The sequence below is a fragment of the Thalassophryne amazonica genome, chromosome 10 (assembly GCF_902500255.1).
Source record: "Thalassophryne amazonica chromosome 10, fThaAma1.1, whole genome shotgun sequence".
NCBI lineage: Eukaryota > Metazoa > Chordata > Actinopteri > Batrachoidiformes > Batrachoididae > Thalassophryne > Thalassophryne amazonica.
In genome coordinates, this window is record NC_047112.1 from 104,897,775 (window position 1) to 104,921,875 (window position 24,101).

General features: G+C 41.8%; 1 protein-coding gene across 1 annotated transcript in view; it reads left to right on the forward strand.

Annotated features, from left to right (window-relative positions):
- LOC117519333 (espin-like protein) overlaps window positions 1–24,101 on the forward strand; it is an 84,226-nt gene that overhangs the window by 22,756 nt on the left and 37,369 nt on the right. Inside the window, exon 6 of the mRNA XM_034180688.1 lies at window positions 21,999–22,166. Coding sequence (XP_034036579.1) covers window positions 21,999–22,166 — 168 coding nt within the window. The remainder of the gene's footprint in view (window positions 1–21,998; window positions 22,167–24,101) is intronic.

Below are 24,101 nucleotides of genomic sequence, written 5' to 3' on the forward strand. Positions count from 1 at the left end.
GGGTTTGGAATGTACTCTTCCATGAGGACAGCTTGTGCTGTGGCTCACTCATGATGCGATGGATGGATGCTGGCCCTGCACCCTAGGGCGCTGGACTTGTATCACGAAGCCCTGCCTGTGGCCAATGACTACGTGCTTATTTCAGTAATGCACTTTGTTTTTGATGCTATTCTATTTTTTTCAGCTTGGTAAAAACTATAAAAACCTTGTAACTGTTAGAATGGCCTAGTCACCCCTCTGAGTTTGTCTGCTTGAGGTTTCTTCCTCAACATCATTAGAGGAAGTTTTTCCTTACCACTGTCGCCTGTGTGCTTGCTCTAGGGTTTTGACAAGGTTAGACTATGGCGTCAGATTGGCTATGGCCAGTACCAACCTCTGGTTCCCTCCCCCATAATACCAAAACCCTCCCCCAGGTTTCGCGTGAGACAGCAGAAATCCACTGCGCGTGAGCAGAAATCAACTTCAAGAGGGTGGAGGTGTGCTGGTCACATATTCCTCCTCGCTCGCAGGACCTTTTTCCTTGCTCAAGGAGCAGTTTCCTCTGAGTGCGCAAGCACACATAATTTACACGCTCGCAGTTAATATCTGCGCGTGTAAAATAATATAATACACCCGAATGCATGTTTTATCGCAAGAGTGGTTTTGGCACCGATCTGACGCCGTATTAGACCTTACTCGTGTGAAGCGCCTTGAGGCAGTTTTGTTGTGATTTGGCGCTATATAAATTGAAATTGAATTGATGGTGTAAAAAAAGTTGAAGAAACTTCCTGCAAAAGCCTATGGAATCTTGAAGATGCTGGACAGAGGTGTTTGCCAGGAGAACAAAACTTCCAACTCTTCATAGCCCCAGTGTTTACAGTCTCACTGTATGTGTTGTGTGGGCCGCCAGAAGAGGAGGTACTGCTGGCCCACCACCAGAGGGCGCCCTGCCTGAAGTGCGGGCTTCAGGCACGAGAGGGCGCTGCCGCCACAGACACAGCCGGGAGTGACAGCTGTTACTCATTACTTCCTGACAGCTGTCACCATTCTTCATCATCTCACTCCATAAAACCCAGATGTCATCTCCACCTCATCGCCGAGATATCATACTTCATTGGAGGTAATATCATCAGCCATTTGTGTTTATCTTAAGCTGTATATTGTGAGTGTTTGCAGGAGTACCAGTCCCTGAGTGAGTGCAGGACGGCACTCTTTTCCTCTGAGGGACTACTGTAAATACATCAGCATTCTGAGTGAGAGGTGGAGGTGGCATTCCCACCGTTGTTGTTACTGGGTGTACACACACCCACACTTGACTGTTCTCGCCAGCAGTACCAGATCCGACAGTCAGGGACGGTGATCACCTGGGAATTCAGGACTTGGTGGCTCCAGTATTCACCAGGTTCTGTGGCGGCGGAAATCGTGTGGTTCCGGCTCTTCTCAGGACAGACGTCTTCTATCCTCGAGCCTGCCCACACGTCACCTTTGTGGATTGACTGTAATTATATTCTGAGATTGTCTGTATATTCGTTGTGCACATTTCACAACATTAAATTGTTACTTTTTGGCTCATCTATTGGCCGTTCATTTGCGCCCCCTGTTGTGGGTCCGTGTCACTACACTTTCACAACAGTATGGTTGTGATACCTGTGAAACCTGGATGTTAACCACTGGTCTCAGATGTTAGGTCTCACTATAGAATCCCTGTGTACCACGTGACTTTCTTTGTGTCAGATGGGTGGCAACTTTGTGACACCCAGATGGAGTGTGCTATTTGGGGAGCATCCACTGCAACACATGATCCAGCAGATGGGTACCTCATTGCTGAGGACCGCAGTGACTGGACAAGGCCGAGGGGCTTCCGTATAACAGGAATTTGCAGACAGATATTGTAGATTGCTACTTTTGCGAAATAATGATAGATCATCTGTCTTCCAGGATCGAAAACAGTTCTGTGAGATGGTGGATATTGCATCCACCTGAACACATTGTGAGACCTGACCTGACCTTCCGGTAGTCAGGAGGATATGCTGATGTATTTTTATGTGTGGTGAAACAGAATAAAGGATAATGGATAACAAAGGATTCATAAAGGATTCCAGTTTCAGTCACCACTGTCGTAGGTCAGTGCAAATGTGCAAAGACATATATGAGAAATTGCTGACCTGAGGGAAAAATAAACACATACAGGATCAGTGGGATTTTTTTTTTTTATTCATTTATTTTTAATAAAGTCAGTTCCTCTACAACACAACTGTCATCTATTAATTATGTCAAGGCCATACAGTGTACAACCCCAAATTCCAATGAAGTTGGGACGTTGTGTAAAATGTAAATAAAAAAAGAATACAATGATTTGCAAATCGTCTTCAACCTATATTCAATTGAATACACCACAAAGACAACATATTTAATGTTGAAACTGATAAACTTTATTGTTTTTGTGCAAATTATTTGCTAATTTTGAAATGGATGCCTGCAACATGTTTCAAAAAAGCTGAGACAGTGGTATGTTTACCACTGTGTTACATCACATTTCCTTCTAACAACACTCACTAAGCATTTGGGAACTGAGGACACTGATTGTTGAAGCTTTGTAGGTGGAATTCTTTCCATTCTTGCTTGATGTACAACTTCAGTTGTTCAACAGTCCGGGGTCTCCATTGTATTTTGTACTTCATAATGCACCACACATTTTCAGTGGGCGACAGGTCTGGACTGCAGGCAGGCCAGTCTAGTACCCACACTCTTTTACTATGAAGCCACGCTGTTGTAACACGTGCAGAATGTGTCTTAGCATTGTCTTCCTGAAATAAGCAGGGACATCCCTGAAAAACACATTGCTTGGATGGTAGCATGTGTTGCTCAACACCTGGATGTACATTTCAGCATTGTTGGTGCCATCACAGATGTGTAAGTTGCCCATGCCATGGGCACTAACACACCCCCATACCATCACAGATGCTGGCTTTTGAACTTTGCGCTGGTAACAATCTGGATGGTGTTTTTCCTCTTTTGTCCGGAGGATACGACGTCCATGATTTCTAAAAACAATTTGAAATGTGGGCTCATTAGACCACAGCAAACTTTTCCACTTTGTGTCTGTCCATTTCAAATGAGCTTGGGCCCAAAGAAGGCGGCGGTGTTTCTGGATGTTGTTGATGTATGGCTTTCACTTTGCATGGTAGAGTTTTAACTTGCACTTGTCGATGCAGCGACGGACTGTATTAACTAACAATGGTTTTCTGAAGTGTTACTGAGACCACGCAGTAAGATCCTTTACACAATGATGTCTGTTTTTAATGCAGTGCTGCCTGAGCGATCGAAGGTCACGGGCATTCGATGTTGGTTTTCGGCCTTGCTGCTTATGTGCAGAAAGTTGTCCAGATTCTCTGAATCTTCTGATTATATTATGGACTGTAGAGGATGGAATCCCTAAATTCCTTGCAATTGAATGTTGAGAAACATTGTTCTTAAACTGTTGGACTATTTTTTCACATAGTTGTTCACAAAGTGGTGATCCTCGCCCCATCTTTGCTTGTGAACGGCTGAGCCTTTTGGGGATGCTCCTTTTATACCCAATCATGACACTCACAATTAGTGTCCTGAGTTCCCAAACGCTTATTGAGTGTTGTTAGAAGGAAAGGTGATGTAACACAGTGATAAACATACCACTGTCCCAGCTTTTTTTGAAATATGTTGCAGGCATCCATTTCAAAATTAGTAAATATTTGCACAAAAAAATAAAGTTTATCAGTTTGAACATTAAATATCTTGTCTCTGTGGTGTATTCAATTGAATATAGGTGGAGAGGCTTTCCAAATCATTGTATTCTGTTTTTATTCATGTTTTACACAACATCCCAACTTCAATGGAATTGGGGTTGTAGTTTCACCTGAGATTAAAAAATGCTATACTGTGTGTATTTCTTAATTTATGGAAATTAAGTCCAAGACTTATTCATTGACTTGGAAAAGTTAATGTGTCCATCCCCTAACCTTTATAAAGAAAACTGGCTGTAAAAGTGATAATTGCTTGTGTTTTACTAACCTATGCTTACAGATTACATTATTTTGGCTTTTAGATTTGCATTTAATTCATGTCATGTTGTGGCAGATTATTTTTGGTTTTATCTTAAAGGTGATATTTTTTTTAATAGAGACAAGATTGAGTTCTTTTTTAATGGCAGGAGAAAATTTAAATGTGTAAATTCTCAAGAATTAAGAAAATGCCATTTCATTTAATCATACCACTGGTCTTCAAACTGTCTCATGTGTTACACACAGACACTGCTGTCAGTGTCTTACATTAGCTGTGAAGCTTCTACCATCACGTTAAAATGATTGACACTTTTCCAAAGTCACATCACATTTGCACGTCATGCGAGGGCACTGTCGCAGAATAATCCCCGATATATTAGCTTCTTCTTTCAATCGAGGCCGAGTGGAAAAACCACTTGAATACACACGGATAAAATGTCTGTTTTCCACCTGCTTTGACAGTCTTCCGTTGATACCTCCTTTCTTCAACAACACGCCATTTGGTTTGTCCATGCATTAGTGACACTAGCGGCCATCCTATCCTTTCCCCTTAATTATTAACAGCATTCTCCGATCAGAGTTTATTGTTTATTGCCTGGTGGCCCTTGGTCTCTGGCAGAGATGCTGATGGTAGTGTCAAACGAGTGGTTGGTGATCCTGAGATAGTATCACGTCCTCAGTAACGGACTGGCTGTCTGGATGCCGGACGGTATGAGGCAGCGCTCCTGGACTTCAACTGTTAGCTGCACAGGGGGATTTTCACAAAGTCACGGTTAGAGCATTTGAAATTATTATTTATTTAATTGTTGTTAATGCTTTATATTCTCCCAGTGTTTGCCTTTACTTATTATGTTTTTTGGGTCATATGACCATATTTTGTTCTTTTGCCATTTGTGAACATGAAGGGTTAAATGGTGTAATAATTAGAGGAAAGAAAGGTTTTCTAAGTCCTGTACAAGCAGACATTTTGGCAGTATTTTCACTTTTACCCTAACGCTTTTACCAAACAGCTATATCCTTTTATGGCTGCCATGATATCGTAGGTATTTGGTAATTATTACAGACTGAATATAGCTCTTTTCTGGTTTTGTAAATCTTGCAACTTTCTTATACTCATTTCTTTTAAAACTGTCAGTAACATGAAGTAGAAGTATATGAGTGATTGTGTTGATTAGCTGCAGGAGGTGCGGCTATGCTGTGTTGCGTACGTGTATTTTCTGGAGAGCGTTGACTATTTACAGCTACTAGCCGTACATTCATTTACTCTCATGTACGAAACCTGAGAGTATTTTTACTTGTGAGTGGACATGTATTTACACTCTGCTTCTCACTGTGTACATTCCACATTGCACTGTATCTCCAAGAACATGATTTTTTCACATGGAAACGGGTTGTTTTGATGATTGATTCCAGAGCAGAGACTTAAAAGACATGCTTCCTAAATAAACAGTGTTCTGGAGTACTTTTAAGTCTCTTAGGACTTGGCTCACTGGGTCTGTGCATCGTGTTGTACGTCTGTCAGAGTGACAGCAGCGAATAGCTGTTTCTTAGCTCGTGTCTTCTAATCCGTTATGATCAGGGTTTTTGTGGGTGTAGGGGGAGGGAGAGTGGCTCCAGATCTGAGCTCAGTTTGGCCATCTATATCTGCGTGTCAAATGTGACGGGATGCTGATGAAAACCAAATGGTGCCTGTGGCCACTGGGTCTAATTAAATGCACACACGAGCAGCATTTCACTGCAGCTTTTAGGACACTGAACTGTTACGAGAAGGGTCACAAAGGCACTCGCTTTTCCCAAACCCCCTGTTTATCTATTTATGTATTGCACAACTTCTGGGAAGTTTATCCCTCCGCCTGTGTAGTGTCGCAGCATATTCGGCGCTGTTTGACATCAAAGTGCAGTGTGAGAGGAAATGGCACGGACCACCTTGTGCACACAAAGAGCACCGCATGCAGCAGCATATTACGCTTGCCTTTGATGTTTTGGTGACTAATCATGTCTTTGGAGAGCTGAATTTGATATGCATTCTGCATGGTGTGCATTAGGACAATACAGATTCATTAAAGAGGAGCTAAATGCTTCCATACATCCGACTTCCTTGGTGTGAAATGTTGCCAAACTCTTCAAAGCTGCTCTTGTTTTTGCCCTCTCACTGCGCATTCATTTAATATGCTCGAGTCAGTCTCTTACTTTCATTTTGTTATTCATTGAAATTATGTTTAAATACCCAATTTCATGTCACCTCCATTCTTAACACAATATAATAACCTGAAAAATACACGTTTCCCAAGTAAACCCAGCTTCAACAACATCCTAGTCCTGACTTACACTAAATTTAGTTTACAGTTATCATACCTGTGAGTTTTTAATGTTGAATAGCAGCAACTCTAAAATAAGCTTTTTACAGAGAATTATGCCCTTTCATTTTGAAGGGAAAACATGACCTAAATTAAATAACATGATCTATGTACCACTGAATGGATTGCATAGGTGTTCACACACCGGTACATGGAAATAACTTTTACAGCCAGTTGGCTTTGGACAGGTTGGGAGCAGTTACAACAACATTTCCAAGTCACCGAATATTTGTTGGAGGTCCTTAACTCAATTATAAAGAAAGTGAAACATGGTGGTACTTTGTAGTAAATCTGTGTATAGCAGACATCCTCAAAAAAGTTACCGTGCCTGACGGAAACAAAAATAGATGAAATCTAGGTTCCAGTTTCCAATGTGCTTTCAGACCAACTGCAGCTGAGATTTTACATTTCACATCAAGTCTTTTCTTGTTAACCCCCCCCCCCCCCCCCCCCCCCCCCCAACATGAAGCTGTATAACAGGTGATGCAACAGACAGAGGTTACACAGTTTCTCCAGTCACAGTCACAGTATCATATAACTCCTTCAGAGTTGTCATAGATGTGTTTTTGGCTTCCCTCACTAATCTTCTTCATGCAGAGTCCGTTTTGGAGAACAGCCTGCTCCAGATTGATTTACCATAAAGTACCACGGGGTTTGTATTTCTTACTGATTGATATAAATGATGGGGCACAGTGTATTATTGGTTAATACTGTTGCCTCATAGCAAGAAGGTCGTGGGATTGCTTCCCACCTGGGCCTTTCTGTGTGGAGTTTGCATGTTCTCCGCATGTTTGTGTGGGTTTCCTCTGGGTGCTCCAGCTTCCTCCCACTTCCAAAGACATGCAGAGTAGAAATTTGTGGTCCAGGGTGCAGCTTTTGTCTAAACGACAGACTGTAAATTAGATGTTCCATTCATTCATTGTTTTCAATGGCAGGATGACAGAAAATACCTCCACCAATGTGAAGCTGGCATCTCTTCAAGGCGATGGCGCAGCCTGTTAAAAGTTTTTATTTTTCAACTATTTTTGCCTGCTGCAGCGACAAACACAAACAGGGTGTTTTGTCTTTAATGATGGGGTAAGGTGGGCAGTAAGAAACAGAGTATTTAAGGCCAGAAACGCCCTGTTCTGTGTGCGCCCACTTGCCCTGTCTGTGCCTTTTGTTTTTGGATTTGTGTTCAGTCCTGTCCTTGTCTGTATATGGTTTATGTTCTGTCTGTTTCCCAAACCCCCTTTTGGTTTTCAGTGTGTGTGTATGCGTATGTATGTGTGTGGCCATGATTTGTGTCTGAGTCTTATGTGTGTGTGCGTGTATGGGTGTGCCCGTGGTTTGTGTCTGAGTCTTGTGTGCGAGTCTTCCATCATCTGTCATTCATATGGGTCCCAGTTATGTGTGTGTGTGTGTGTGTGTGTGTGTGTGTGTGTGTGTGTGTGTGTGTGTGTGTGTGTGTGTGTGTGTGTGTGTGTGTGTGTGTGTGTGTGTGTGTCTCCCGCTGATTGTCATCCATGTGATCAGTCTGCTGTCTGTGCATCTTTATGTTCCCCGGTTCCTAGTTCATCATGTCTTTGTGTTTTTGCTCCTGTTGTATTTTTGTTTCCCCCGTCTACAGTTCTCCATGTCGTTGAGGTTTTTACTAATCAGTTTCTTTATGTAGTTCTCTGTGACTTTTCACCTTGCACACTATTGAGTTCTACATTTATTGTTTGCATTTGTCTCTTGGTTTGTCATTTGATCAGTGTTTGAGTTGTTTATAATAACCTCCGCCAACTTTGGCGGAGGTTATGTTATCACTCCTGTTTGTTTCTTTGTTTGTCTGTTTGTGAACAGCCTGGAGCCCACAATTTGTCATATATCGTAATGAAATTTGTAATGAAGATTCATATCCTGATAATGAAGAAGTGATTCAATTTTCAAGGTCATAGTCAAAGGGCAAAGTCAGGAAAAATATTGGAAAAATCCCTATCTTTAACATTGAACAAATTTTCAGAAATTCATAACTGACAAAATAGATTAAATTTATTTCATATTTGAGAGCCATATGTAGGATGGTGTCTTTTATTGACTGACAAAGGTTGATCCAGATCTGATCCAGATTACAGATTTTGTGGCCATTTAAATTTACCAATGAAAACACATTTAATGTATATTTTACATTATATCTCAATCAAACTGGTAGTCACTATCGCCTGACAAAATTTGATCCGGATATGATCTGGATTGTGTATTTTGTGGTCATTTGAATTTAATATTTAAAAGCCCATTTGATATAGAATTTTGCATTATATCTCAATCAAAAGTGCCTCAATCACTCTCATTTGTGACAATGAGGTGCAGACCAGCACTCTCAATGACTAGACTGTTTGATCGGCATCTGATCCGTATTACGGATTTAGCAGATATTTGATTTTAATGTTGAAAACCCCTTTTGATCTATATTTTAACTTATGAAAAGCCACTTCTAACAGGACTTTGACCTTGAAATTTTTTTTCCAAAGTAAACAATTGTGGAATTAGAAACTAGTGTTGGCGGAGGTTTGTGCTCTATGAGCATGGTGTCAAATCAAATCAATTTTATTTATATAGCGCCAAATCACAACAAACAGTTGCCCCAAGGCGCTTTATATTGTAAGGCAAAAGCCATACAATAATTACAGAAAAACCCCAACGGTCAAAACGACCTCCTATGAGCAAGCACTTGGTGACAGTGGGAAGGAAAAACTCCCTTTTAACAGGAAGAAACCTCCAGCAGAACCAGGCTCAGGGAGGGGCAGTCTTCTGCTAGGACTGGTTGGGGCTGAGGGGAGAGAATCAGGAAAAAGACATGCTGTGGAAGAGAGCAGAGATCAATCACTAATGATTAAATGCAGAGTGGTGCATACAGAGCAAAAAGAGAAAGAAACAGTGCATCATGGGAACCCCCCAGCAGTCTAAGTCTATAGCAACATAACTAAGGGATGGTTCAGGGTCACCTGATCCAGCCCTAACTATAAGCTTTAGCAAAAAGGAAAGTTTTAAGCCTAATCTTAAAAGTAGAGAGGGTGTCTGTCTCCCTGATCTGAATTGGGAGCTGGTTCCACAGGAGAGGAGCCTGAAAGCTGAAGGCTCTGCCTCCCATTCTACTCTTACAAACCCTAGGAACTACAAGTAAGCCTGCAGTCTGAGAGCGAAGCGCTCTATTGGAGTGATATGGTACTAAGAGGTCCCTAAGATAAGATGGGACCTGATTATTCAAAACCTTATAAGTAAGAAGAAGAATTTTAAATTCTATTCTAGAATTAACAGGAAGCCAATGAAGAGAGGCCAATATGGGTGAAATATGCTCTCTCCTTCTAGTCCCCGTCAGTACTCTAGCTGCAGCATTTTGAATTAACTGAAGGCTTTTCAGGGAACTTTTAGGACAACCTGATAATAATGAATTACAATAGTCCAGCCTAGAGGAAATAAATGCATGAATTAGTTTTTCAGCATCACTCTGAGACAAGACCTTTCTAATTTAGAGATATTGCGCAAATGCAAAAAAGCAGTCCTACATATTTGCTTAATATGCGCATTGAAGGACATATCCTGATCAAAAACGACTCCAAGATTTCTCACAGTATTACTAGAGGTCAGGGTAATGCTATCCAGAGTAAGGATCTGGTTAGACACCATGTTTCTAAGATTTGTGGGGCCAAGTACAATAACTTCAGTTTTATCTGAATTTAAAAGCAGGAAATTAGAGGTCATCCATGTCTTTATGTCTTTTAGACATTCCTGCAGTTTAACTAATTGGTGTGTGTCCTCTGGCTTCATGGATAGATAAAGCTGGGTATCATCTGCGTAACAATGAAAATTTAAGCAATGGTTTCTAATGATACTGCCTAAGGGAAGCATGTATAAAGTGAATAAAATTGGTCCTAGCACAGAACCTTGTGGAACTCCATAATTAACCTTAGTCTGTGAAGAAGACTCCCTATTTACATGAACAAATTGTAATCTATTGGATAAATATGATTCAAACCACCGCTGCACAGTGCCTTTAATACCTATGGCATGCTCTAATCTCTGTAATAAAATTTTATGGTCAACAGTATCAAAAGCAGAACTGAGGTCTAACAGGACAAGCACAGAGATGAGTCCACTGTCTTAGGCCATAAGAACATAATTTGTAACCTTCACTAATGCTGTTTCTGTACTATGATGAATTCTAAAACCTGACTGAAACTCTTCAAATAGACCATTCCTCTGCAGATGATCAGTTAGCTGTTTTACAACTACCCTTTCAAGAATTTTTGAGAGAAAAGGAAGGTTGGAGATTGGCCTATAATTAGCTAAGATAGCTGGGTCAAGTGATGGCTTTTTAAGTAATGGTTTAATTACTGCCACCTTAATAGCCTGTGGTACATAGCCAACTAATAAAGATAGATTGATCATATTTAAGATCGAAGCATTAATTAATGGTAGGGCTTCCTTGAGCAGCCTGGTAGGAATGGGGTCTAATAGACATGTTGATGGTTTGGAGGAAGTAACTAATGAAAATAACTCAGACAGAACAATCGGAGAGAAAGAGTCTAACCAAATACCAGCATTACTGAAAGCAGCCAAAGATAACGATATGTCTTTGGGATGGTTATGAGTAATTTTTTCTCTAATAGTTAAAATTTTATTAGCAAAAAAGTCATGAAGTCATTACTAGTTAAAATTAAAGGAATACTTGGCTCAGTAGAGCTCTGACTCTTTGTCAGCCTGGCTACAGTGCTGAGAAGAAACCTGGGGTTGTTCTTATTTTCTTCAAATAGTGATGAGTAGTAAGATGTCCTAGCTTTACGGAGGGCTTTTTTATAGAGCAACAGACTCTTTTTCCAGGCTAAGTGAAGATCTTCTAAATTAGTGAGATGCCATTTCCTCTCCAACTTACGGGTCATCTGCTTTAAGCTGCAAGTTTGTGAGTTATACCACGGAGTCAGGCACTTCTGATTTGAGGCTCTCTTTTTCAGAGGAGCTGTGCTCAATGAGGATGTAAAACTATTGACAAGATAATCTATCTCACTCACAGAGTTTAGGTAGCTATTCTGCACTGTGTTGGTATATGGCATTGGTGAACATAACAAAGAAGGAATCATATCCTTAAACCTAGTTACAGCGCTTTCCGAAAGACTTCTACTGTAATGAAACTTATTCCCCACTGCTGGGTAGTCCATTAAAGTAAATGTAAATGTTATTAAGAAATGATCAGACAGAAGGGGGTTTTCAGGGAATACTGTTAAGTCTTCAATTTCCATACCATAAGTCAGAACAAGATCTAAAGTATGGTTAAAGTGGTGGGTGGACTCATTTACATTTTGAGTGAAGCCAACTGAGTCTAATAATAGATTAAATGTAGTGTTGAGGCTGTCATTCTCAGCATCTATGTGGATGTTAAAATTGCCCACTATAATTATCTTATCTGAGCTAAGCACTAAGTCAGACAAAAGGTCTGAAAATTCACAGAGAAACTCACAGTAACGACCAGGTGGACGATAGATAACAACAAATAAAACTGATTTTTGGGACTTCCAATTTAGATGGACAAGACTAAGAGTCAAGCTTTCAAATGAATTAAAGCTCTGTCTGGGTTTTTGATTAATTAATAAGCTGGAGTGAAAGATTGCTGCTAATCCTCCCCCTCGGCCCGTGCTACGAGCATTCTTTCAGTGTGACTCGGGGTTGTTGACTCATTTAAACTAACATATTCATCCAGGTTTCTGTAAGGCAGAATAAATCAATATGTTGATCAATTATTATATCATTTACTAACAGGGACTTAGAAGAGAGAGACCTAATGTTTAATAAACCACATTTAACTGTTTTAGTCTGTGGTGCAGTTGAAGGTGCTATATTATTTTTTCTTTTTGAATTTTTATGCTTAAATAGATTTTTACTGGTTGTTGGTGGTCTGGGAGCAGGCACCGTCTCTACGGGGATGGGGTATTGGGGGGATGGCAGGGGGAGAGAAGCTGCAGAGAGGTGTGTAAGACTACAACTCTGCTTCCTGGTCCCAACCCTGGATAGTCACGGTTTGGAGGGTTTAATAAAATTGACCAGATTTCTAGAAATGAGAGCTGCTCCATCCAAAGTGGGATGGATGCCGTCTCTCCTAACAAGACCAAGTTTTCCACAGAAGCTTTGCCAATTATTTATGAAGCCCACCTCATTTTTTGGACACCACTCAGACAGCCAGCAATTCAAGGAGAACATGCGGCTAAACATGTCACTCCCGGTCCGATTGGGGAGGGGCCCAGAGAAAACTACAGAGTCCGACATTGTTTTTGCAAAGTTACACACCGATTCAATGTTAATTTTAGTGACCTCCGATTGGCATAACCGGGTGTCATTACTGCCGATGTGAATTACAATCTTACCAAATTTACGCTTAGCCTTAGCCAGCAGTTTCAAATTTCCTTCAGTGTTGCCTGCTCTGGCCCCCGGAAGACAATTGACTATGGTTGCTGATGTCGCTAACTTCACATTTCTCAAAACAGAGTCGCCAATAACCAGACTTTGTTCCTCGGCGGGTGTGTCGCCGAGTGGGGAAAAACGGTTAGAGATGTGAACGGGTTGGTGGTGTATAGGGGGCTTCTGTTTAGGACTACGCTTCCTCCTGACAGTCACCCAGCCGGCCTGCTTTCCCGGCTCCTCGGGATCTGCTGGGGGACAGCTAACGGTGGCTAAGCTACCTTGGTCCGCACCAACTACAGGGGCCTGGCTAGCTGTAGGATTTTCCAAGGTGCAGAGCCGAATCTCCAATTCGCCCAGCCTGGCCTCCAAAGCTACGAATAAGCTTCACTTATTACAAGTACCATTGCTGCTAAAGGAGGCCGAGGAATAACTAAACATTCACACCCAGAGCAGAAAAGTGCGGGAGAGACAGGAGAAGCCACCATGCTAAACCGGCTAAGAGCTAGTAGCTGCGCTAAGCTAGCGGATTCCTAAAAACACACAAAGTGAATAATGTGTAAATAATTTAGAGGTGATTCAGCAGAGGGAGTGCTTTAGTTAAGGCACGTGAAGATTACACTGTGAAACAAATCCTTATCTAGTTATCTAGATCAATCTAACTACGCAGATTAAACAGCTAACAGATACAGCAAAACACTGCTGTGCTCCGGAACAGGAAGTGATACAATACCGCAGTGAGAGCCAACCACAAGTAGAGGTGTCCTAGTTTATTTATAGTGTTTTAGTTCCATGTTTTGTTTTGTTTTAGCATTTTTTCTTCTGGATGTTTTCATATCTGAGGTTTTGTTCAGGTTTTATTTTCCCCATATTGTTTGATGTCCATTTAGTCATCTTGTGCTCCTTTGGATTTCACGTGCACCTGTTGTTCATTAGTTCTTTTTACTTTTAAGCTGCCTCCGTTTGTTTGTTTGTTTGTTTGTTTGTCGGTCGATTAACGTTGTCTTTCATGTTTCATCGTGATATGTTCTCGTGATCCCTCCTGTGTTCTCTATGTTTCGTAAGTACCCCGTGTTGTTTATCGCACACCTTGTTTTCAGCTGTCGTTAGTTTGGTCCTCTCCTTCACACCTCCCGTTTGTTCTCCCCCCTCTGTTTACTATTGGACTCCTTTTTGTATTTATATTTCTGCACCTGCTTTGTTTGCATTTTGGTATATTCACGTGGATTATTAAAGCACCAGGGTTTTTTATTACCTGGCTGCCTGCTTATTGTGGTTCTATTTGACTCTGATTCCGCCCAAATTGTAAAACACCCAGGGCTATATCACATAAATGAGAACTATGAACTCTGATCTTTATTTCTTTCTATAGATTTTCTTTTGGATTCATGTCAAGTGATTGGCTTTGCCATAGTAGCTTTATTTTCATTTTCTGAAATCAACTAAGACTTTCCTTGGCTGTGTGTTTGGGATCATTGTTTTACTGAAATGTCCACCCTCATTTAATTTTTATCATCCTGGTAGATTTTTGTTAAGAATGTCTCTGTACATTTTTCCATTCATCCTTCCTTCCATTATATGAAGTTTGCCAGTGCCATATGCTTAAAAACAACCCCACGCGATGATGTTCCCACCTCTGTACTTCACTGTTGGTATGGTGTTTTGGGGGTGATGTGCAGTGCCATTTATGGTGTGTATTATGGCATCTAAAGAGTTCAGTTTTGGTCTCATCTGACCTGACCAGACTATATTCTCCCAGTATTTCATGGGCTTGTCTAAATGTTGTGCAGCAAACTTTAAACAAGCTTCAACATGCTTTTTCTTCAGCAGTGGAGTCTTGTGTGGTGAGCATGCATACAGGCCATGGTGGTTGAGTGCAATACTTATTGTTTTCTGTGAAACAATTGTACCTGCTAATTCCAGGTCTTTCTGAAGTGGTTCTTGGCTCTAGGACTGCTCTTGTGACAGGTCTTTTCATTCCTCTGTCAGAAATCTTGTGAGGAGCACCTGGTTGTGGTCGGTTTATGGTGAAATGGTGTTCTCTCCACTTTCAGATCATGGTCCCAACACAGGAACATTGCAGGAAGTTTAGAAATCTTTCTGTAACCAGCAACATCACTATGTTTTATAACAATAAGGTTGTGAAGATCTTGAGAGAACCATTTGCTTTTATCCATCATGAGATGTTCCTTGTGAGACACCTTTTTATAGGCCATCATTTTGGACTGAACCAGCTGATATTAATTTGCACTGAGAAGGTGCAGAATTACTTTCTAATTACTGATAGATTTCAGTTGGTGTCTTGGCTTTCTATGCTTAGTGCAATTGGTTTCAGTGTTGAAGGTTCCCAGTTCAAACCCCATGTAATGTGGAGTTGCATCAGGAAGGGCATCTGGCGTAAAACCTGTGCCAATTCAACATGCATCCACCTTGGATTTGCTGTGGTGACACCGAGTGCAAACAAGAGAGCATCCGAAGGGACTTATTTACCTTTCTCCAGGTGTTCAATCCTTTTTCCTGTGTAATTTCAAATCATTACACACAATTTATGGACATCTATCATTTGATTTCTCTGTATATGTGGCTTATTTGGGTTGTTGTCGACATCTGGTGAAAATTTCATGTCAATAGCAGCTTTAGAAATATATTTACTGAGAAGAATGGTGGCATGTTCAGGTCAGGTCCATCTGGATCTGCTCCTGGTAACCTGTAACCTGTCTCAGGGTCGGGCTATTGGCCATTAACCCTCTGGGGCTGACACCGTTGTATACGACAGCTAAGACCAAGCTTTACTAAATTATAAATAACTTTTTAATGATATGAGATACAAACTTGCTTTTTTTTTTGCTGAAAAGTTAACTCAGCGGACTTTCGAGCCAGCCATCGGCCATCTTTGTACTCCTCATAAAAGCTGTGTGATGACGTGCGCAATGTGAGTATCCAGTCGGAATTGGTTCACCATCACATGGTTTTACAAAATCCAATCGTAGGGCAGATTTACCTCACGTGAAAAGCCAAAGATTGTTTTCAGGAGTGATATGTTACTAGTTGGCCCATTTGAATAGCCCCCTGGGTGCTCCAATGAGTACATACTATTCCAATGCTCCCTGTGCCACTACACACAGCGAAAGTGAAAGCAGGAGCAGACCGAGAGCCTCTGATGACAATCTCACATGCTCAAACAAAGAGTGTGTAACTATCAGGATTGCTTCACTAGTTTGCATGTGAATGTTACTGGATAACTCTGTTGCTTTCTCTGCGTAAAGCACTCTTTACCATATCAATGGACAACAAAACGCATAGACCATTTTGTATATATTGTTCAAAATGTGCATTTGTGTTTATTGTTTGAACCTTTTGTTGTACAGTCTTTCACACAAGACCTCAAATTACCTTTATAAAGTGTCAAAACAGTTGTTTATTATAGTTTGCTGTGTGTTTTGAATAAATGTGTGTGGAAAATTATTTTTCGCTTTATCTTTATGCACCACTCTGCATTTAATCATTAGTGATCGATCTCTGCTCCTCTCCACAGCATGTCTTTTTCCTGGTTCTCTCCCTCAGCCCCAACCAGTCCCAGCAGAAGACTGCCCCTCCCTGAGCCTGGTTCTGCTGGAGGTTTCTTCCTGTTAAAAGGGAGTTTTTCCTTCCCACTGTAGCCAAGTGCTTGCTCACAGGGGGTCGTTTTGACCGTTGGGGTTTTACATAATTATTGTATGGCCTTGCCTTACAATATAAAGCGCCTTGGGGCAACTGTTTGTTGTGATTTGGCGCTATATAAAAAAAAAATTGATTGATTGATTGATCTTTTCCTTGCCTATTTTTTATTGTAAACCTTTATTACACTTATAAAACACAACAAAAACATATATATATTCTGGTAGCACAGGTTGTCCTGAAAAAAAAGAGACATAAAACTTCATTGTGGGATGCAGGGAGAGCTGTTAACAGCAATAATAAAACATTTATGCCAGGCAAGTGAACTGTCCAAAAAATACCGTCGGACCCCAGAGGGTTAACCGGGACCCCCGCCAGTTTCTCTAAGGGTTTCTGGTGAGGACCGTGGCTAGACACCCAGACAGAATTAAAACCAACATCTGTCAAAGGGCGCCGGATCAGGAGAGCAACGGCTGCCATCTAGCAACCTCCGCTGCCTTGCGGGTACCCGTCTATAGGAAGGCTTCAGGAGTCAACCTTGAGGAAAAATCTACGAGCTGAGGTCCTCATGGTCACCATCCCAGCTCGCTTTGCCATGGCAGATGAACGACGTCTGTAAAGGGTGGGGCCAGTACTGTGCACACTGCACTCCACCAAAAAGCTCCACTGTACAGACTCAAAGGTCACGTCCACATCTACGAACTATCAACCATTCCATGGCCTGTAGCGATGGGAAAGAGGCAAAAATGGCAGGTGGAAGATGACAATGGATGCTGCAGCCTCAATCCCGCATGCAAGCGGATCAGGATATTGGTCATCTTGATTGTTGACCTGAGATGACAATATCACCTGGCAGCACCCTGGATAACCTAGCAGCCTTCCTTAGGGCAGCACTGCTTGCACCACATGGAGAGGGGCCTAGAGAAGGTGGCCTAAACATAGCTTATCTTAAATTGACCCAGTTACCAACTGCAGTCAACAGGCATCTTCTCAAGCAGTCGAACAACAACAAAGAAGGAAAGGAACGCACCCTCCTCAAAGGGTGTAAAAGGATTGACACAGGCATAGTAGAACATCAGAACCATGCTAGACAAAGATGACAGCAGTCGCCCAGAACGTCATTCTGCCCTTATTGCATATGAGCAGTCATGGTTGAATATTTACATTGCTGCTCTCAGTGAAATCTGCTTCCCAGAGAAGGCTGTCTTCAAGAACAAGGTGCCAGATACACTCTCTACTGGTTGGGGGAAACTAACAACAGAAAAGCGCCTCTCTGGCATTGGCTTCATGGTCAGAAATTCTATCACCCTCAAATCATTTCCATGCACCTCCCACTGTGTAACCAACAGTGTGCTACAGTCTTCTGTGTGTACTCACAGACTCTTATCCTTTTCTGCAGGTTCTGCAGAAAAGGATAAGTTCTACTCAGACCTGCGCAGTCTCCTTCAAAGCACCCCTGCAGATGATAAGGTCATAAGGTCCTCAGCATGGTCAGCCAGTTGCATGAAGGTCAGAATGGTAAAGTTAGACTCAGTGGTGAGCTCTCAGGGCCCTTCTCAATTGTCAACGGAGTTAAACAGGGTTGTGTCGTGGGACCGACCCTCTTCACCATCTTCTTCAGCATGATACTTAAGTAAGCCACTGAGGACTTTGATGATGAAGATGCTGTCTACATCCACTATCACCTCAATGGCAGTCTATTCAACTTCAGGTGATTACAGGCCCATACAAAGACCCTGGAGCAACTGATCCATGACCTCCTCTTTGCCAATGAGGCTGCACTCATTGCCCACACAGAAAGAGCTTTGCAGCGGTTAACATCCTGCTTCGCAGAGGCTGCCTAGCTATTTGGGCTTGAGGTCTGCCTAAAGAAGACGGAAGTCCTCCACCAGCCAGCACCTCAGAAAGAATGCCCCTTCATATCACCATTGGTGAAACAGAACTTAAATCAGTCCAACAGTTCACCTACCTGGGGTGCACTGTTTCATCAAATGTCAAGATCGACAAGGAGATTAGTAACAGACTTGCCAAAGCAAACAGAGCATTCGGCAGATTGTACAAAGGGGTCTGGAACAACAGACACCTGAAAAAAGGCACAAAAATCAGAGTGTACAGAGCGGTGGGTCCCACCACACTACTCTATGGCTCTGAATCATGGGTATTTATTGCTATCACCTGCAACTTCTCAAGTGCTTCCATCAGCGCTGTCTCCACTCCATCCTCAAAATCTACTGGAGTGACTTCTTCAACAATGTCGAAGTCCTGGAGCAAACAAGGATTTCCAGCATTGAGGCCATGCTACTGAAGTCTCAGCTACCATGAGCAGGTCACCTCTTTAGAATGGAAGACCACCATCTGACTAAAATCGTTCTGTATATGGAAAGAAGAGGTACAAGGACTCCTTGAAAAGTCCCTTGGTGACTGCCACATGTTATGTGCCGACGCGGGTTGAGGAGCGGACCTGCGTCTGACTGAACCCAGCGCTAAATAACCAGAAAGCGGTTCCAAAAACAAAACCATTTTATTTTTCCCCTCTTGTGCAATAATTGTGTACAACATAAAATATGGTTTGTCTGGCGGAGTGAAGGACGGCGCGCTCTCCAGCGCCCAAAGGAATCGAAGCCCGGCGCTTCTGGACTCAAGTTCACCGCCAAACACCCCCCAGGTGGACACGACAAACTGACTCTGTGAAGGATAGAAGAGGTGAGGTAAGTAAACAGCTACAACTAATATCCCTCAAAGGCACACACTATCAGCAACACATTCAGGTCTGAATTTAAGCTTTATGTAAATGAGCAGCTTCTCACATCAGGTGGAGGATCATCAGTCCGCATGCCACAGCCGTGAGAAGCGAGCTGCACAATTCTCATCAATGTTCAAATATACTGCGTAACGAAATACCAAATTACTATTAACACTTATTCAGACAATCAATCACCTCTGATGTGTGCTGACAGCATGTGTCCCTCACCCGTCCTCCTTCACAGGCACGATGTCTCACAAACGAACGTCACAAGGTCGAGTTCCCGGCAATTCTGCTTGAATCACTCATGGCTTAAATGCAGAATGCCATCTCATTATCCGCTTCAGCTGAAAGTCTTTAAGTCTGCACGTGAGCATCATCCACAGGTGCTGCGAGTCATTAGGCCTGCACATGAACATCCTCCACAAGTGCAGCCAATAATGTTGATGAGGGTGAAGGATTCTTCTGCCAGCACCTTCTCCACAGACAAAAACCAGTTTGCATACCACCTGGAGAGCAAAGAAAAGAAAACAACACAAAAACATCCAGCCAAACCCCCCAACACACAACACCACATCAACCACCACCTTTGGTCAACCCTTGCTGCAAACAGCAAAGTCTGGCGTCACACTATCCACCAGGCTGTCTCCTCCTTTGAAGGCTCTCGCAGGGCTAGTTTAAAGAACAAGAGGCAGAGGAGAAAGAACCGCATGTCCTCAGCATCAAACCAGACTAGATCTCCTGCAGCTGCTGCGGCCGGACCTGCCTGTCCCGCATTGGCCTTGTCAGCCACGAGCATGCCTGTGGTCAACATGGACCACCCACTTGTTTAGGAAGCAAAGCCATGAAGATGAAGACTTGTACAAAAGTTGGGATGACATTGAAATTGCAAAAAAGACTAAAAAAGAATAAGTGGTATGTAAAAGTTTGGGCACCCCTGATGATTTCCATGAGAGGAAAATGCTCATAGGGTCATTACCAGGGCCCAAAAGATCATTGGTACTGGTTACCTTCTTCCCACGCTTGAAAAAATTCATAGCTTCTGCTGTCATCTAAAAGTCCATAACATCAAAAAGGACACTTGTCACTCAGATCATGCTCTGTTTGAACTGTTACCTTCAGGCAGACGCTACAGATCAATTAAAATGAGGATAAGCAGATTTAAGAACTGTTTTTATCCATCAACAATAGGTAAACTCAATACTGTTAGTATGTAAAGGGAAATGCAATAATGGCAATTGTGCAGTCAGTATGAATGTACACAGTAAAATCACCAGTGATAAACTAACACTGACCATGTTAAATTAACACTGCCAGTGTACATATGGTCCTACTCTGGTCAGAGGGGGACCATGTGTTTACTCAGTGTTAATTTAACACTGGTGATTTTACTGTGTATGTATGTGGGTTTGTGCTTCTATCAAACTGCTTTTATTTTTCTATTTTATTATTTCTTTATACTTTTATGCACTGACCAGATGGCTTTTCCAATATCATTTTACTTCTGACAATGACAATAAAGGTTATTCATTCATTCATAGCCACGACTTTGCAATGTGTGCCCAGAGCCTGGCTTTTGGACTTGTTGCTTTTAACAGTATGGATGGTCTTTTTCGTCTTCAGCATGGAGCTCACGGCGTCCATTCTTACACAAAAGAAATCTGAAATCCTGATTTATCTTACCACAATACATGTTTCCATTGTGTGATGGTCCAAGCCAGATGCCTTTGAGCCCAGAGACATTAATGTGGCTTCTGGACAAGGTGAACGTAAAGCTGTTTTTTTTTTTTTTTTTTTTTTTTTTTGCACAGTAAAGTTTTAAGTGGCATTTGTGAATGTACATCCATATTGCAATGCTTGGCAAAGATTAAAAAAAAATCCTCTGCCATGTGGCTATATCAGGTATTGATCAGTGATGCAGTGCCTGTTGTTTTATTGATCATGTGTTCACCTTAGGCTTCTATCTTTGCCCTTTATGTCCTGAAATTCCTCCAGATTACTGAAATTGTTTAATGATATTATGCACTGTAAATGGAAAAACATCCAAATGTCGTCCCATCTGTCTTTGAAGAACATTGTTTTTAAGTATTTTATTTTCTCATATATTTATTGACAAATGCTACCCATCTTTGCTCCTCAATGACTCAGCCAGGCATGGATGCTGCTTTTGTACCAGAACATGGTTACAATCACCTGTTGACATCACCTGTTGGAAATAGCATCATGATTACTACATTACTATTAACCCTAAATTGCCCAAGGTTTTTTGTAATGTGTTTCAGGCCTGAAATGCAGGAGTGGATGTATATTATTAAATTTCAGTGAAATTGACCATACAAAACATGAACTATCTTGACTTTACACTGTCTGCAATGAAGTAGAAATCAATGTAAATGTCAGAATCAGTTTTGTTTTCTTTCATTTGTGTTTTCCACACATCTCAACTTTTTCTGATTTGTACAAGTTTGTACAAGTTTTTACATTTACATTTTACATTTTTAGAATTTGATATGAAAAATTTTTTAAATCTATAAAAGCATGAAAACATGCAGTTTCCAGATCCACTGTGCCTTACATACTGCGCAACTTTTCTGAACAAAACACTGAAAATGATATATTTATTGTTTATTTATTTATTTATTTACAGCCAGTGGAAGGGAAAACACATTTCTCAGTTCTACCTCTGGATAATGGCATCAGTATTCAGCAGGCAAAAAAAAAAAAAACTCTCAAAAATGTATTTTTGTTCTAATCAAAACTAAGGAAATTAGCCCTTTTAGATACGAGTGTCTCTCTGATTTTTTGCAGACACTGTGTGGACATAACACCAGTGAGGTGATTATTTCAGCGGAGGAGGAAGTAAAGGTAAAGCCAGCTGTATCGTGGCAGTGCGACTGGAAGGACGACTACTACGGGTGCCTGAGTGGCTCATGCATAGACAGTCCCAGCAGTGACACTCCCATGGATCACTTAAAGGTAAACACAAACTTGTATTTTTAACATTTACTGTTGCTTAATCCCCCATCCCACATAGCAAGAATGTGCCGACACGGCAAATATTGCCATAATCCGATGCAGTCGGGAGGAAGGAGGTGCGGTCAGCCGTGTCAGAACGCATCTGGATTACCTCGTATGTAAACAACAGGTAGATGACACAGACTGTCGTCAGACGGCCATAAAAGGCGCTGTAGACTGCCTGATGTCCAAACGTCTGGATGGCAAACAAGGGACCGGACTGGGAGCAAGTGCTGTGTTCCTCACGCGCACGTGTTTGCGAGTGTGTAGTGCGCACATACACGTGGGGCTGCAGTTATCACTCAGCTGTGTGTGTGTGTGTGTGTGTGTGTGTGTGTGTGTGTGTGTGTGTGTGTGTGTGTGTGTGTGTGTGTGTGTGTGTGTGTGTGTGTGTGTATAAAACGCTGCATGAGCCAGTAAGTGCGCACGTGTGTCACTGGACAGCTTCGCTGAAAGTTTGCTGGCAGTTGGCCATGCTTTACAGGGAACATTCTTTTTTCTTGTTTGCTCACTTCAGGAGCACAATGCAACTCTGGACACCGCGATGGTTGGATTATCACATGGAATTAATTTTTTATTTTGGGTGAGAGGATTTTAACCACAGGCTGCGTCCTGGCTTCACATCCACGTCCGTGCTGTGAAACACTCCTGGACCGCTGTTAGAGGTGAGATTCATGTTTATTAATGCTGTCATGGCCTGGTACAGTTCCATGTCATATCTCCTACAGAGTTAGAAGCTGATCATATATTACAGCATGAGATCCGTTCAGCTCCGAGCCTGACAGGTGCAATGATGCATTACTGCGTACCATGGAGAGGGGCAGCTGCCCGTGTTATGATGGAGACAATATTTCACATTATTTAAGTTGTCCATGGGAAGGAATGGACAAATATCTGTACTGTAAGGTCTATTGTGGATATAACAGCCTGTTCAGATTTGCGGTGGTGTGCGCACAGTAGTACACGGTGCTTTCGATTTGATAGCCGCTGTTCACATTCACTGTACATGATGATAATTATAAATTATTATCATGATGAAGTGTGCCACATACATTTCAATAGTTCCTTTGTGCTCCGGGGGGGGGGGGGATTATTATGTGGCACGTGCAGGTCATACCGGCAGGCTGTGCTGTGGCAGGTGCATCTTGAGGTTCCCTCATATGCGCTCAAATCTATATGCAAATTGCAGTCAGATGGTGCTCAGACTGGACATGGATCGCTGCCAGATAGGTGTCCCATCGCAATGGCGCCCAGAGGGTTTTGAACATGTGCATCACACTTGGGGCCACCGGCCGATTTTGACAAACAGTGTGAACTTCTGCAGATGGCTGTCGGAATGTTTTGGAACTGAAATCTGACACTTTTCGGATGTGCGCCGATTTCTCATTCTCATGCCATTCTGCATGATTCTGGCTATGGTTGACGGAGGTATTACAGTTTCCTTCATCTGTTTGGTAGTTTTTGTTTTTGTAGAATTACTCCAAAATCAAGCAGGCTTTTTTTGTTGTTGTTGTTGTGGTGATGGGGTGAGGTAAAAGTACAACTAAATTTTTGCAGAGCTTACAAAAAATATGTAAAGTGATGAAATGTAAATCATTTTTTTTGCACTTCCAAAGTATTGCTCGCTAAGAAAGCAGGTATTATGATACTCTATGATTTGGTTGTTTTTTTTTTTTTTTACAGATCCTGGAATATATTCCAATTACACTGGTCAGCACAATTTTTCTTGCATGGAGTTTTTCAACAGATCTTGGGTAATTTGGGGGGAACTGAGTCCAAATCGGGTGTTAGCTTTTGCCAATTACATCACATTTTGAGATATGAAAAAAAAAATTATATTTTTGCTGAAAGTTAAAAAAATTACGTTGCATTTAAGCACCCATATATGGAATAATG